Source organism: Chelmon rostratus, chromosome 1 (assembly GCF_017976325.1).
Source record: "Chelmon rostratus isolate fCheRos1 chromosome 1, fCheRos1.pri, whole genome shotgun sequence".
In the NCBI taxonomy this organism is placed as follows: Eukaryota; Metazoa; Chordata; class Actinopteri; order Chaetodontiformes; family Chaetodontidae; genus Chelmon; species Chelmon rostratus.
In genome coordinates this window covers 26,029,322-26,041,642 of record NC_055658.1, presented here as the reverse complement: position 1 = coordinate 26,041,642, position 12,321 = coordinate 26,029,322, and the positions used below count along the sequence as shown (strand labels likewise).

At 41.8% G+C, this 12,321-nt stretch overlaps 1 protein-coding gene across 1 annotated transcript in view; it reads left to right on the top strand.

The window, feature by feature from the left end:
- mapk8ip1b (mitogen-activated protein kinase 8 interacting protein 1b) overlaps window positions 1-12,321 on the top strand; it is a 49,412-nt gene that overhangs the window by 22,387 nt on the left and 14,704 nt on the right. The window contains exon 3 of the mRNA XM_041939131.1: window positions 6,848-7,105. Within this exon, the coding sequence (XP_041795065.1) occupies window positions 6,848-7,105 (258 nt within the window). The remainder of the gene's footprint in view (window positions 1-6,847; window positions 7,106-12,321) is intronic.

Genomic DNA, 12,321 nt, shown 5'->3' with positions numbered 1-12,321 from the left:
ATTTAACAATCAGTATCATTAGCATTCACTCGTCAAGTTTTTGTCCACCTGATGAAAATAAGCACAGTCTTCATTGTCATTTTATCTCCGTTTTGGTCTCCAGCAACTCCTAAGAAAAAATAGCAGTCACTCGTTCCTTTCTTTACAAGCTAACTGTGTCAGTCTGCTGCTTGGTGTGGAGGGACGCACATCAAAGCTTTTTCAATGCTACCTGCTGCAGCCAATCTAGATGAGACCAGCGTTTTTGACCTGGAAATCAAAACAATAAACTGAAACAGGATTAATACTCTGTAGTGCTGAGGAAAACTGCCATATTTGTGGGTTTGTTAGTGTGAATGGTCCATTCCATGTTATTCCACACATTTATCTGCTGTTTGCTTGCTAGACAACCTTTCTAACGCATGGTCAACATAACAAAACAGTCGCTGTTTGGTTAGCTTTATGCACCAAAACTTGCTTGTTTAGGTTTAGGAATAGATCGTGGTTTGGGTTAAAACAAGTCCATTCATGCAAGCATGTTACGTAACTTTCAACGTAAGTAAAAATAAGTCAGCGCTGTCTTTTTGTTTCAAAGAGGACACAAGTTGAGCTAGTTGAAACCCGGTGTGTCTCATACACGCAGACGGGTGAGACAGTATTTGACGACCTGGGAATGAGAACGGTGTGGTTTTTGATATATAAGACATAGTCTAGATTTTCTTAGAATTAAAAACCAAAGATAAGAACCTCTAGATTTTTGTAATGTCTCATCAAAGTGTTTCAAAGTGATCATGATTCAAATATTTAATATGCTGACAAACAAGTCTGATGTCCTGCTTGGAACAAACCTACACCAGATCTTTATATATCTTTATATATTGTTTTTTTATGGATTTTTGAAAATGTGGTTATTGTTGGCTGTATTGATTGTTTTGGTTCTTAATGTTTTACCACCGGATAGAGCCACGCAGCAGGTTTTGAGTGATTTAGCAATTTCAGTCTTGCGTTCTTGTATCTGACCTGTTGGCTGTGTGATTTCCCTGCTCGAGCTACTCTGATTGGACGAGAGCCGAGCATCACAGCATCTTCGGGGCAGCTGCATCTCCTCAGCCTCCTCACTGTCACTGAGCCCCTTGTCTCCTAGCAACAGGGGCCGGAGCGCTCTTAAAGGGGCCAGTCATAATTGAGGTCATAAAACAGGAGAGGAAAAGCAGAAGCTCACTGCATTAGCAGGTATCGATCTTCAGCAGGTGAAAAGGTGAGCAGGAGGAGAGAGGAGAGAGAAGAAGGGAGAAAAATGATGTCGGGAGAGTAGCAATGCTGTAATTACAGATGCAGAGAAAGGCAGTGGTGTCATGTGACTGAGCTGTAAATACAGGAGAAGGAGGATGAGTGACACATCTTCTGACAGCTCATCAGATATGGGGGTGATTTATGGGTACTTGCAGGATGGGTGGGCAGGATTGACAGGTGGATGGATGAATGTATGGATGGATGGATGGATGGATGCATGATTGGTGGATGGAAGCATGGATGGATGGATAGATGGATGATTGATAAATGGATGTGGATGATGGATGCAGGGTGGATGGATGGATGTTTATAAATTGACATGGATGGATAGACTGTTGGACAGATGGATGGATGGATGTATGGATAGACAGACAGGAGATGGATGGATGAATGGATGAATGGATGAATGGACGATTGGTAGATGGATGCATGGATGGATGCATAAATGGATGGATGGATGATCATAAATGGACATTGATGGATAGATGGTTGCATACATGGATGGATATACGGATGGACAGACAGGAGATTGATGGATGGATGGAAGCAATTAGAACTCACTCAATAGAGGTCATGTTATGAACTCACTCTCCAAACAGAGGATTGCTGTTGGATGATTTTTGAAAATCTGAAAGGAGTAGTTGCCAGAAGAAATTTGCATGTTTCATTTCTATCATATCAACGTTTTACAATAGGTATTAAAGAGAGGTACTTCATCTTATGAATACATGTATATGAGATGAGTTTTTTTATCCGGAGGTGGAGGGGATGATGGCATCTTGACAGCAAGGCAAACGACTAACAAGCAGCAACTAACAGTGTTGTCACAAAATTGAAAAATTAAATTGTAAGTTTCAACATAAAAGACGTAAAGAAATGTAAAGTTTCTACATACATGTGGTTTGCAGAAACATATAGTGCCAATATTTATTTGATTGGGTTGATTATGGTCAGTGACATCTTTTTAAGATGTGTTATTCTTACAATATCTGTACGGCAACTACTGTATAATTACATTTGGGCAGCTAAAACTCATGACAAGATCCTTGTTGTGGTTGTTGGTTTTTTTCAGGGAAAACAAAGTCAAACACTGTACGTTCATGAACAGCACATTATTTATTGAGTTGACACTGGATGTTGGCATTGGTGTAAATCCTCTCCTGTCCTGCAGAATCATCCAGTTTGAAAGTAATCTCTGGACTGTCATATTGGTCCTTCAGTGTAACATTAAAGGCTTTAAACTAGGGCAGTAAACAAAAAAAGAAGAAGCCTGAAGGGGCAGGAGACCGGCCAAACTGCAGAACTCTACATGCAAATCATTTCTGTGCCCTAATTACCTTATTATGATTATCTGCTGTGTATTGTCTGTGGATGTGGACTTTAAAGGATGCAGTTCTTGAACAGGAATGCAGCCACACAAATGCTTCCCATTGTAGACCCTATTCACAGGTTTCTATGCTTTTAGCAAATCATTACAGCAGCCCCCTCTCAAATACACACAAGCCTCTTCCTTGAGAGAGCGAGAGAGACCTCTGGATATCTGTGATCGGTGTTTCGCTGCATACAAATGTGCTTGAAGGCAACACTTAGCCGATGGAATTGGATTAACCTCCATTCCATTCAACTGTGAGTTGGCTTACTGTCTGCAGCTGTGCGCGCACATGTTAATACCCACTCTGCTTCCTTTACAAAGGAAAACACATACAGTATAATAATCTTCTGGAGGTATTTGCATGTTTAAATAAACACATGCTGTCATGATCAAGATTTTAAATACTGTGCACATGACAATTTTGGCATCATTCCTGGAAACGACTTTAATTTAGGATATGATTGCTGTTCAGTGAACTGATGTTAAATGTGGGTTAATGTGAAAGGAGTGTAGTTTACTTCACAGCTCTGCTATCGCTGATCTCTCCTGAAACAGACCCCGGGCTGTGTCGAATGTTGTTACCATGGTGGCTGAGCGTTGATACAACTGTTACATTGTTGATCTCCTCTCTCTGGATCAGCTCTGGTCCAGATCAACATTTTCTTTCCCCACATTAGTTTGAGCCCTGATCGCCACTGACCTGGTGGTGATATGTGGTGATATATCCACCTTGCTACACATTGGCATCTGATTCCAATTAGAATGTAACTGACATAAGCGATAAATCAATACCATTTATCATTTGGCCTTTTGTAATTGCGTAGTGACAAAATTCTCATATCTTTAAATTGTGCCTCATAGTTCTCATATTTACTTTATTTTACAACAGTCTGAGCCACTGTTAGATTTGGCTTTAGAACATATATATTGCTAAATAATTTATTTCTATTTATGTACATTTTTTATATATTTCATTTGGCTGAAGGTTGGCAGCCTTTTCATGTCCACATGTTGAAGTGTCCTTGGGCAAGTCACTGAACCCTGCGTTGGTCCTCAGCCACTGGAGAAGCACAATCCAGTGCATTCTTCATTGCAGTCCCAAACCTAGATAAATAGGGAGGGGCATCCAGTGGGCAAAAAAAAAAAAAAGCCTACGTCAAATCAAATATGTGGATCTCCATGCCGGGATGGGTTGTGCTCGGTCTGCCAGTGAGCAGATGATCCACTGTGGCAACCTCCAGTGAGGAGCAGCTGAAGAAGAATTTTTCTATGTTTTATTGGATTACAGAAATTATGATTTTTTTTCTATAAGAGCATTAAAAATTAATTTGGCAAAATTGGATAAATACGAGTTTACTGTGTGATTCTGAATAGTTAGTAACATAATGTACTGAGATAGAGCTAACACAGCTCTAATGTTGTGTAATCAGTGTTATCATATGCCACTCATCTATACAGGGCACTGGGTTATGGGTTGTGGGATTATACTTGTTCATTTTTGTGCAAGTTTGGTAATATTCTTACATTATTCACCCAAAATCATGTAAAGGGGAAAAGACTCAGAACAGTAATAAGCTGTTTGACACTAAAATCAGACTGATGAAGATTTTTCCGCTTTAGAAGCTTGTTAAGTCAAAGTGACTCTAACTTGATGCATGATTCTGTCAGATTTCCTTTTGAGAGCTTAAGACTTTGGTGTTGTGCATGTGTGTTTGAACATTGCTATATCCGCATGTTAGTGTGTTTGCGATGAGTTTGTTTATACTTGTAGAGCAAAGAGGGAGCTAAAGACTGTAATAGGCTTAGCAGTGACTCTGGTGTCCATGTCAAAGCATCTACATCAGCCGCCAGGAGGAGTTACCATGTCCTCTGTTCATGTAGCTGCAGGGATGGTGATGGGAAGTGAAGCAGACTGCGCTGTCCCAGTGACCTCTGACTTACTGTCTCTCAGATCACGCTTGTGTTTGTCACTTGCTTTGATTTCAGTGGTGATTTAAAAGGCAGCCAGAGTGAATCTCATCGCAAAATGAAACAACTGCTCTGATTTGTTAGAGTTTTTCGGCAGGTAGTCGCCTCAGGAAATATGTGAAGAGGGGATTGTCATCTAAATCTCCTCTTTGTGTCTTAGCCCTGACTGGTTTACATGCTAACAACTGTAGCACATTGTCGCATTTTGTTAAATGAGAGTATGTGTAATGATACATGGACGTGTCAAGAAAATACTTGCCTTGCTAAATTCTGAAATACTTTCATGTGTTTTATAGCAGAATTAGATTATCGTCCCACATTTTCCATAAATTCTTACTGGAATGGGATTTATTTTTCCTTTGGGGCAGCATTTTCTGACATTTTTTACTCTGAATTTGTGATCATTGTCTCTGCTACCTCCACAGTTGTCCTGTAAAGTTGGAAGCTGCATGCAGACAGACATGTAGTCATGTGTCATTAGCTGCTTCTTTTCACCTTGCAGCAATGATGGTGTAGCAGGAGCAGGGTACACTTAATCTTCCCCAGTCCCACCACTGTGCAGGCATCCTGATCAGCCTGGGTTACTAGTGCAGAAACAAAGTCGTGATCTCTCAGCTTCCCGTTTGTGAGCAGGGTCAGTTTTGTTTGTTAGAATTCACAGTCAGACTGGAAGTATCGCTGCTGGGTATTGAACCTTGGTTCTTAATCATGAAGTGCAAAAACTAGCCTGGTCCCAGACCCATGAAACACTATCCACATCTTTGTTTTTCCAGCAAGTCAAAGGCCTGGTGTTGTGTTCATTGAGCTGTTTCCCTGGTTGGAAAACACTCAACAAAAGCAGAGCTTTGTCAGCGGGGATGAGAAGGGGGAGTTCATTCTTCTGTGCCGTAGTGAAGAAAACAGCAACAGAGCAAGGCTATGACTATACAGTCATGCTAGTGGCTCTGCAAGGAGGTACTTTGGCACAGCGGTGCTTTGGGCTAAATGCTCACATCAACATGCTAACATGCAAATGTTTACAAGGTGTAATGTCATTGGTTTTGAAGGTATTTGGTCACTGAAATACTGGACAGATTGAAATTTGACCTGATGCTGGTGCTGGATAAAAGGCTAGGGGATCAAAGCAGTTGCAGTTAATCCGTCGTGAACCATGAATGTCTGTGCCTAATGTTTCTGCAATCCATCTAAGTTGTTAACATATTTCAGTAACTTGGTGGCACCAGAGGAGAGGTCAGGGGACACCAAAGGAATGTGGAAACTGTGTCCTGCTAGTGGCACAAGAGTAGAATTCAGAGGATCAACAAAGTTGACATTATCCTCAAGGGACCATGACTGTACATAGCAAATTTTATGGTATCCAATAATTGTCCAGATATTTCCCGCTGAAACATAAAAAAGGAAGTCAACTCCACGGTCAAGGAACCACCAATTTCAGTCGGATTCATCCTCTGGGTACCATGAATGTCTGTAGAAAATTTCATGGCAATCTATTTAGAGTTGCTGAGATATTTCAGTCTGGTGCGGCTAGCATGGCTAGAAATAGTCCAAAAATGGCGCTGAGCATGGATAAGAATGGCCTGGCTCTACTGATCGTTGTGGATAGACTTACAGAAATAACAGCTCTGAACAATTCTCAAATATTTCTTGTATTAACATGACAAACATTTGGTAAACTGCTCCTCGCAACAAACCGCTAGCTCACATGTTAAATGACATGAATAGGATGGATGCAGTACATCAGTCAATTCTGACTGGTAATGGCAAAATAGCAACCCCTACAAAAGAACCTGGTGAACATGAACACAATGTCAGACTGAAGGATGAAACGAAAAGCGAAAAGACAGTTCAGTTGATCGTCAGGCCAGGTGAGAAATTAAAGACAGAAGAAAGTTGAGTTGAGATTCAGATTAAAACACTGTGAAACTGAAGAGCTTTTATTCACACTTCATTACTGCAGGTAGATGCTGTCATGTGGAGAAGCAGATGCTGGGAATAGCCCCGTCTCTCTGCCCTGTGCTTTAAGCAGCTCAGCGTTGGTGTGTTACAGGCTGACGACAGAGCAGCTTCTAATTGGCTGGCTCAATCTCCTCATCCCATCCACACACACACACACACAGACAAACACTCTCTCTCTCTCTCTCTCTCTCTCTCTCTCTCTCTCTCTCTCTCTGTCCATCTCTCTCTCTCTGTCTTTCTCTGCCTTGACTGACAGAGTGTTTCCTCCAATCCCTGCAGGGCCATGTGAGGCGAGGAACCAATAGCATGTCGGGGAGGGCAGAGCTGGGCGCCGTCGGCCAGCTTCAGGCAGAGATGCTGCATTTGGAACTCATCGACGGTGCTGACGGTTACCGCGGTGATAAAGAGTCCTCGAAGGCGTCCGCCATCGCACCCCCGCCAGTCATCAAGGACCCTGCAGCACCTGTTACCATGGATACCTACCGTCCCAAGAGACCCACGACCCTTAACCTCTTCCCGATTGTGCCACGCACACAGGTAGAGCCTGAATTAACCTTATTCAACACACACACACACACACACACACACACACACACACAGTTTGTCACAGAGGACTGTATATTGATCAGACTGATCTGCAGACGGAGTTGAGTGTCAGTGAAGAAGATGTTATTCTCTGTCTGTCTGTGTGTCTACCTGTCTGGGTTCCTCCCCACACACACACACGCACACACACACAGACAAACACACAAACAGACATTAAAAAATGTAAATATGAATTGACAACCTGCGTGACATCACCCCTGGATTCACTACAATTGTTCCTGTGACAGGATGTGTTTACTGGACTGAACAATAGCCTCAATTGTGAAGACACAGAGACACTGAGATTTTTTTCCCCTTGGTGCCCGTCTCTGTTTGAGTTTGAATGCTGCTCGAGCTCGTGACTGTGTGTATTCCAGTTCTTCAGTCTTTGTGAGGACCAGCGTCAGATTTAAACCTCAAGAGGGAAGAAATTTTGCCTTCAAATGGCTGTTCGGGGATTACTTTTAGGCTTATGGTCTGAATTAAATTTAGGTTAGTATTAAATTGTCAGGTACAGAATGTACAGTGTCGGTAAGGGTCCTCAGAAGCATAGGCAAAAAGATGAGTATGTGTGTTTGGATGAGGGTGTGTGTGTGTGTGTATGCGTGTGACAGTATGCATGAGTATTAATCACTGCCTGTTGATCTCATGTGTGTCCGTCCACCTCTTCATACAGCAGAGCTTTCCTTCGCTAAATGGACAATATTACTGGTGTGTGTCATTTTTTAACTGCACCCTAGAACGACACGTAGAAGCATTTTGTGATCTGATGCCCAGACCTGCAGGACCGCATGGTGTCTGTGCCTTCTGAAGACAGTAAAAAAATCACTGCATCAAATAAATGGACGACACTATGGTTAAGTTAAGGCACATCGTGGTTAAAATGTCTACTTTGTTAATGTTGGGGGAGCTTTGTAACCTGACGTTCCAGATGGTTTGTTACATAGAACCATCTGGGAAGTCGTCCATTAAAGCTGTTTGGAAAAGGGCTTTTAGAAAAATACTTGGCAGGTGATTGGATGAACCATCTGTCTATCAAGGACTAATTTCAACCAATCAGATCAAAGAAGAGTCTTTTCCATGGAGAAAAGCCTTCAGTGTCATTCTTTGCTCTTCTTTCAATAAAGAAATGCTCTCCAGATCTGATATGTATACTGGCTTTGTCGCCCTATAGCATCACCTACTTCCCTGCTTTTCTCTCATCATAATTCCTACAGCCGTTAGACGGCTTTTTGCCACTTGTCATTTTGAGGGACTTGAAACGAATGCTGAGAGCCATCGTTCTTGGTGGGACAGTTCCCAAGTTCATGCACAGTAAGAACATGTACACAAAATGTCAAAAAGGAGTTATTCTGTTGTCCTGCAAAATAGGTATAAGAATAATTCTAGTTTAATATTTATTATGATAATATTGTATTCACCAAAGTAACTGCTGAGATCACCAAAACAGAGCTGAGCATAGCTAAGAATATGAGCTGTCGGTTGTGATCACTAATATGTCAGCAAACATTTGCCTACACATTCAGCAGACGCAGAGCAACATTAGCACTATTTTGGAGTCATGTGTCCACCTGATGAATGTAAGTGTTTATCAGAACTTTTTACATTGAAACAGCTGCCCGCTGCAGCCGGAAATGAGATTAATGAAAGAAATCAGAGTAAATCCTACTGTAAATATGCTGTAAAACCAAAACTAAACACTAAAAGAGGCTAAAAAGCTCTGTAGAGCTGCACAGTTGGTGATAATTCTGTGACTTCATCACTGTGAGTGACCCTTTTCTCACTACATGTAGCCATTTGGCCCATTGTTAATTTACACCATAGAAGTATTACTTAAAGATATTTGATTGACCCAACCTGCCACAACAGCCTATGACTTCACTTGCTATTGCTTGAATCTTTTAATTAAAGAATTAAGTAATTTGAGGGCATGAATAAATAATTTAAGCCAACAAATTAAATTATGTTAGGGTATGTTTTATACATTTCATGCCCATTTGTGCACTTACTTTTCCAAAAAGGATGCTCTTTAATGCCTGCCAGGTTCAGTAGAAGTGTAAATGCCTGTATGCTGATTATCTTGTTATGCAACATATAAAGTAATGTGTGTGTTAGGGTGACTCTGCCTGGGACTCTAACATACACACACTCCACCGTGCAGGCTGTCAACATGATCAACCAAGCAGGTTGAAACAAACGTAATGTTCTTTCTGCTGTGCCTTTGTTCTGTTTGTGTGTGTGTGTGTGTGTGTGTGTGTGTGTGTGTGTGTGTGGGTGGGTGGGTGGTTGGAAGGGTGGCCGCTTGTTTTTCCCCCAGAAGCCCAGTCATGTTGCGGGGCCTAAAAACTTTGTAGGGACCAAAATGCTAAACCCGGTTAGGTTTAGGCTAAGTCTACAGGAGATGAATGAAAGTCTATGTAATGCCCCGACAAGTGATGGAAAGAAGTGTGTGTGTTTGTGTGTGTGTGTGTGTGTGTGTGTGTGTGTGTGTGTGTGTGTGTGTGTGTGTTGGGGGGGGGGGGGGGGGTTGCTGTGCATTTGAGCTGTCAGAAATGTAAAGCTTAAAGGAAATAATTGCTCTGAAACATTTTTCTTCCTGACAAGTCTTCCTGTCTCCTGGGACATTGCTCACCGTCTTCATACATGAGCTAGAAAAAAAAAAAAAACATGAATCGAAACCTGATTTAAAATAGTTCCACTTTAATATGTGAAGACATTAAGCAACAAACCGCATCTTGTTAACACATCCATCAGGATCTAGCTTTATGCTTTGTGCTACGACCTTCATCTATAAATCATTAACTTTAATTTTTCGCTCAAGCGCTCCAGCTACCTGCACTACCTGGTGGTTGGAAAATATTTTTTGCACTGTGAACTGACGAAAAATGTTTCTGGACATTTGGTATGAAATGAGAACAGCCTCGATTACAGACACAGATGCTCTGTTTAATGGATAAAACACGTCTATATTCTGCTTTTGTACAGTGGAGTAATATTCCCACAAATCGGACTCGACTACTTCAGTAAGCGATCCAGCTAGTGGTTTCCTACATTTCCCAGAATGCCTTTTACAACCCTAATTTGGCTCTGCTAAGGACAACGTGCACAAAACGTCTTTTCAAGTCAAGAAAAAAGAAGCTGAGAAAAAATATCACAAAATTGCTGCTGACAAGGCGATGACAGATCTGCACAGCACGTCTGCAGTGCATTCTGGTCTATTTCTTGCTCCTGTGGGTGTAGAAATTGGACTCTGTGTTGTTCTTCTGTCATGGATTTGTCACAAAAGCAAAGTAAGTGTTTTTTTCTCTCAGCCTCACACTTTCACTGCTATTTTACCTGCTTTGTGCAAAGAGACAAAAATGCAGAGATTTGGAAGACCAGTAACTTTATAGCAAAGGTGTTTTTAGCGTGTTTTTATTCCTCCTGCACACCTTTAACTGAGACACTGAAACACTGCAACAGCTCCACCAGCTCCAGCTGACAGTGGAAACCGAGGTTCAGTCAGGCGGTGCAGACAAAGCTCAAATGAGATGAGCTAGATGTGTGCTGATGATCTCCAGGCAGTTTTTCTGTGTACAATAAGAAGAGAGAGAGAGAGGCAGCGGACTGTGTGACTGTTTCCAGGTCAGTGGATCGGTAAAAATGTAAAATATACATTTGGCTGTGCATCATTTGGCAGTGAAAGACCGAGTTCTGTGATTGAACAGTCGCTGATCATGGTCGGAGCAGCGAAGCTTTTTAAAACCAATATTTTTAGATCAATAATCTGTCTGAGTGCCGCTTTTTGTGCCAGACAATTACAAGGTGAAAAATCCTGTGAAGCCTCAAACTGTGACACTGGAACAGTTTGCAAGACTAGTGGGGTTTGCATCCAGGCATCAAAGAGAAGATCAGCTACAGTGCTAAAAAAAAAAAAAAAATGATGATGAGCTCTTTGCAGAAACAGTTTTATTCCACAGATTGTCTCCTGTGAAGCCAACAAACATAAAGACTGATCCATCTCAGGCAGGATTCCTCCATCTTAGTCTGAGCCAGACTTTAATCTCTTATTTGGCTACCACCCACTCCTTATGTTGAAGTATGTGTGTTTGTGTGTGTTTGATTATGTGATTTGGGAGGTGTAGCTACATCGTAGACATGATCACATCACTGCTTTACACCATCTCCCAGTGTGTTTAGGATAGATTTTTATTAGATAGATTTCAAGGCTCTTCATGGTCTCTCTCCCTGCTCCATCTCTGACTTCTTACTACCGTATGCACCGGTACATGCTTTGAGATCATCGGACAGAGGTCTTTTATCTGCTCCAGAGGCCCGGCTGTAAGCTAAAGTGAACAGAGCGTTTGCAGTCAGCATCCAGAGGCTCTGCCAGAGGAAATCAGGTCTTCAGAGTCAGTGATCTCCTTTCAGAGACCGTTCCTGATTTGACTTGAGCTGTAATTTTCTTTGAAATTTCATTAAAAATGTTCTTTTCTTATTCTTGACTTTTTTCTTCTTATAATTACACCTAGATTATAAATCATTAGTGATGGAAATGATAACATGTTGTAATAAGACATCCAAAACCTCTAGATTAAATCTGATGGAAACATTTTTTTTTCCAAAAGAGGAAAGTCATTTTTTATTTTGCTCTTCTGTTTTTTTCTTTGAGTACATGTAGTGTGGTGTGTGTTTGTGTGTGTTTTGCCCCGAGCCGAACAGCTGACAAAGTCATGTGTTATCAGAGTCACTTCCATGTGGTTATTAATATAGACACACACGCACATACACACACACACACACACACAATATCTGAGTCACTTCCCTGAGCCATGATCTTTTTGCCACTATGATGAAACAAGCCTTTGCTCCTCCAAATCAATGCTGCTGTCTCCCACCTGCTGATTCACTCGTTACCACGGCAACAGCTCTGTCTCCGCCTGGTACGCGTAGATGGGGGGTGAGTCATGCGTAGCGGTGGGCGGACGAAGGAGGGGGAAGAGGACGCAGTCTTATTTTGGTAAACTTCGTCGTCATCACAGGAGTTTCCAGTTCTCCTTCCGCCTGTAAAAACCTCCCTTTAGCATCTCTGTGTCTCTGTGTCTGCCTGGTGAATCCAAGTCCAATATTTCCCCTCTTTTAGCTCTGTTTTCATCTCCACCAACTCCTGAGAGAGGTGGCTCTTCCGC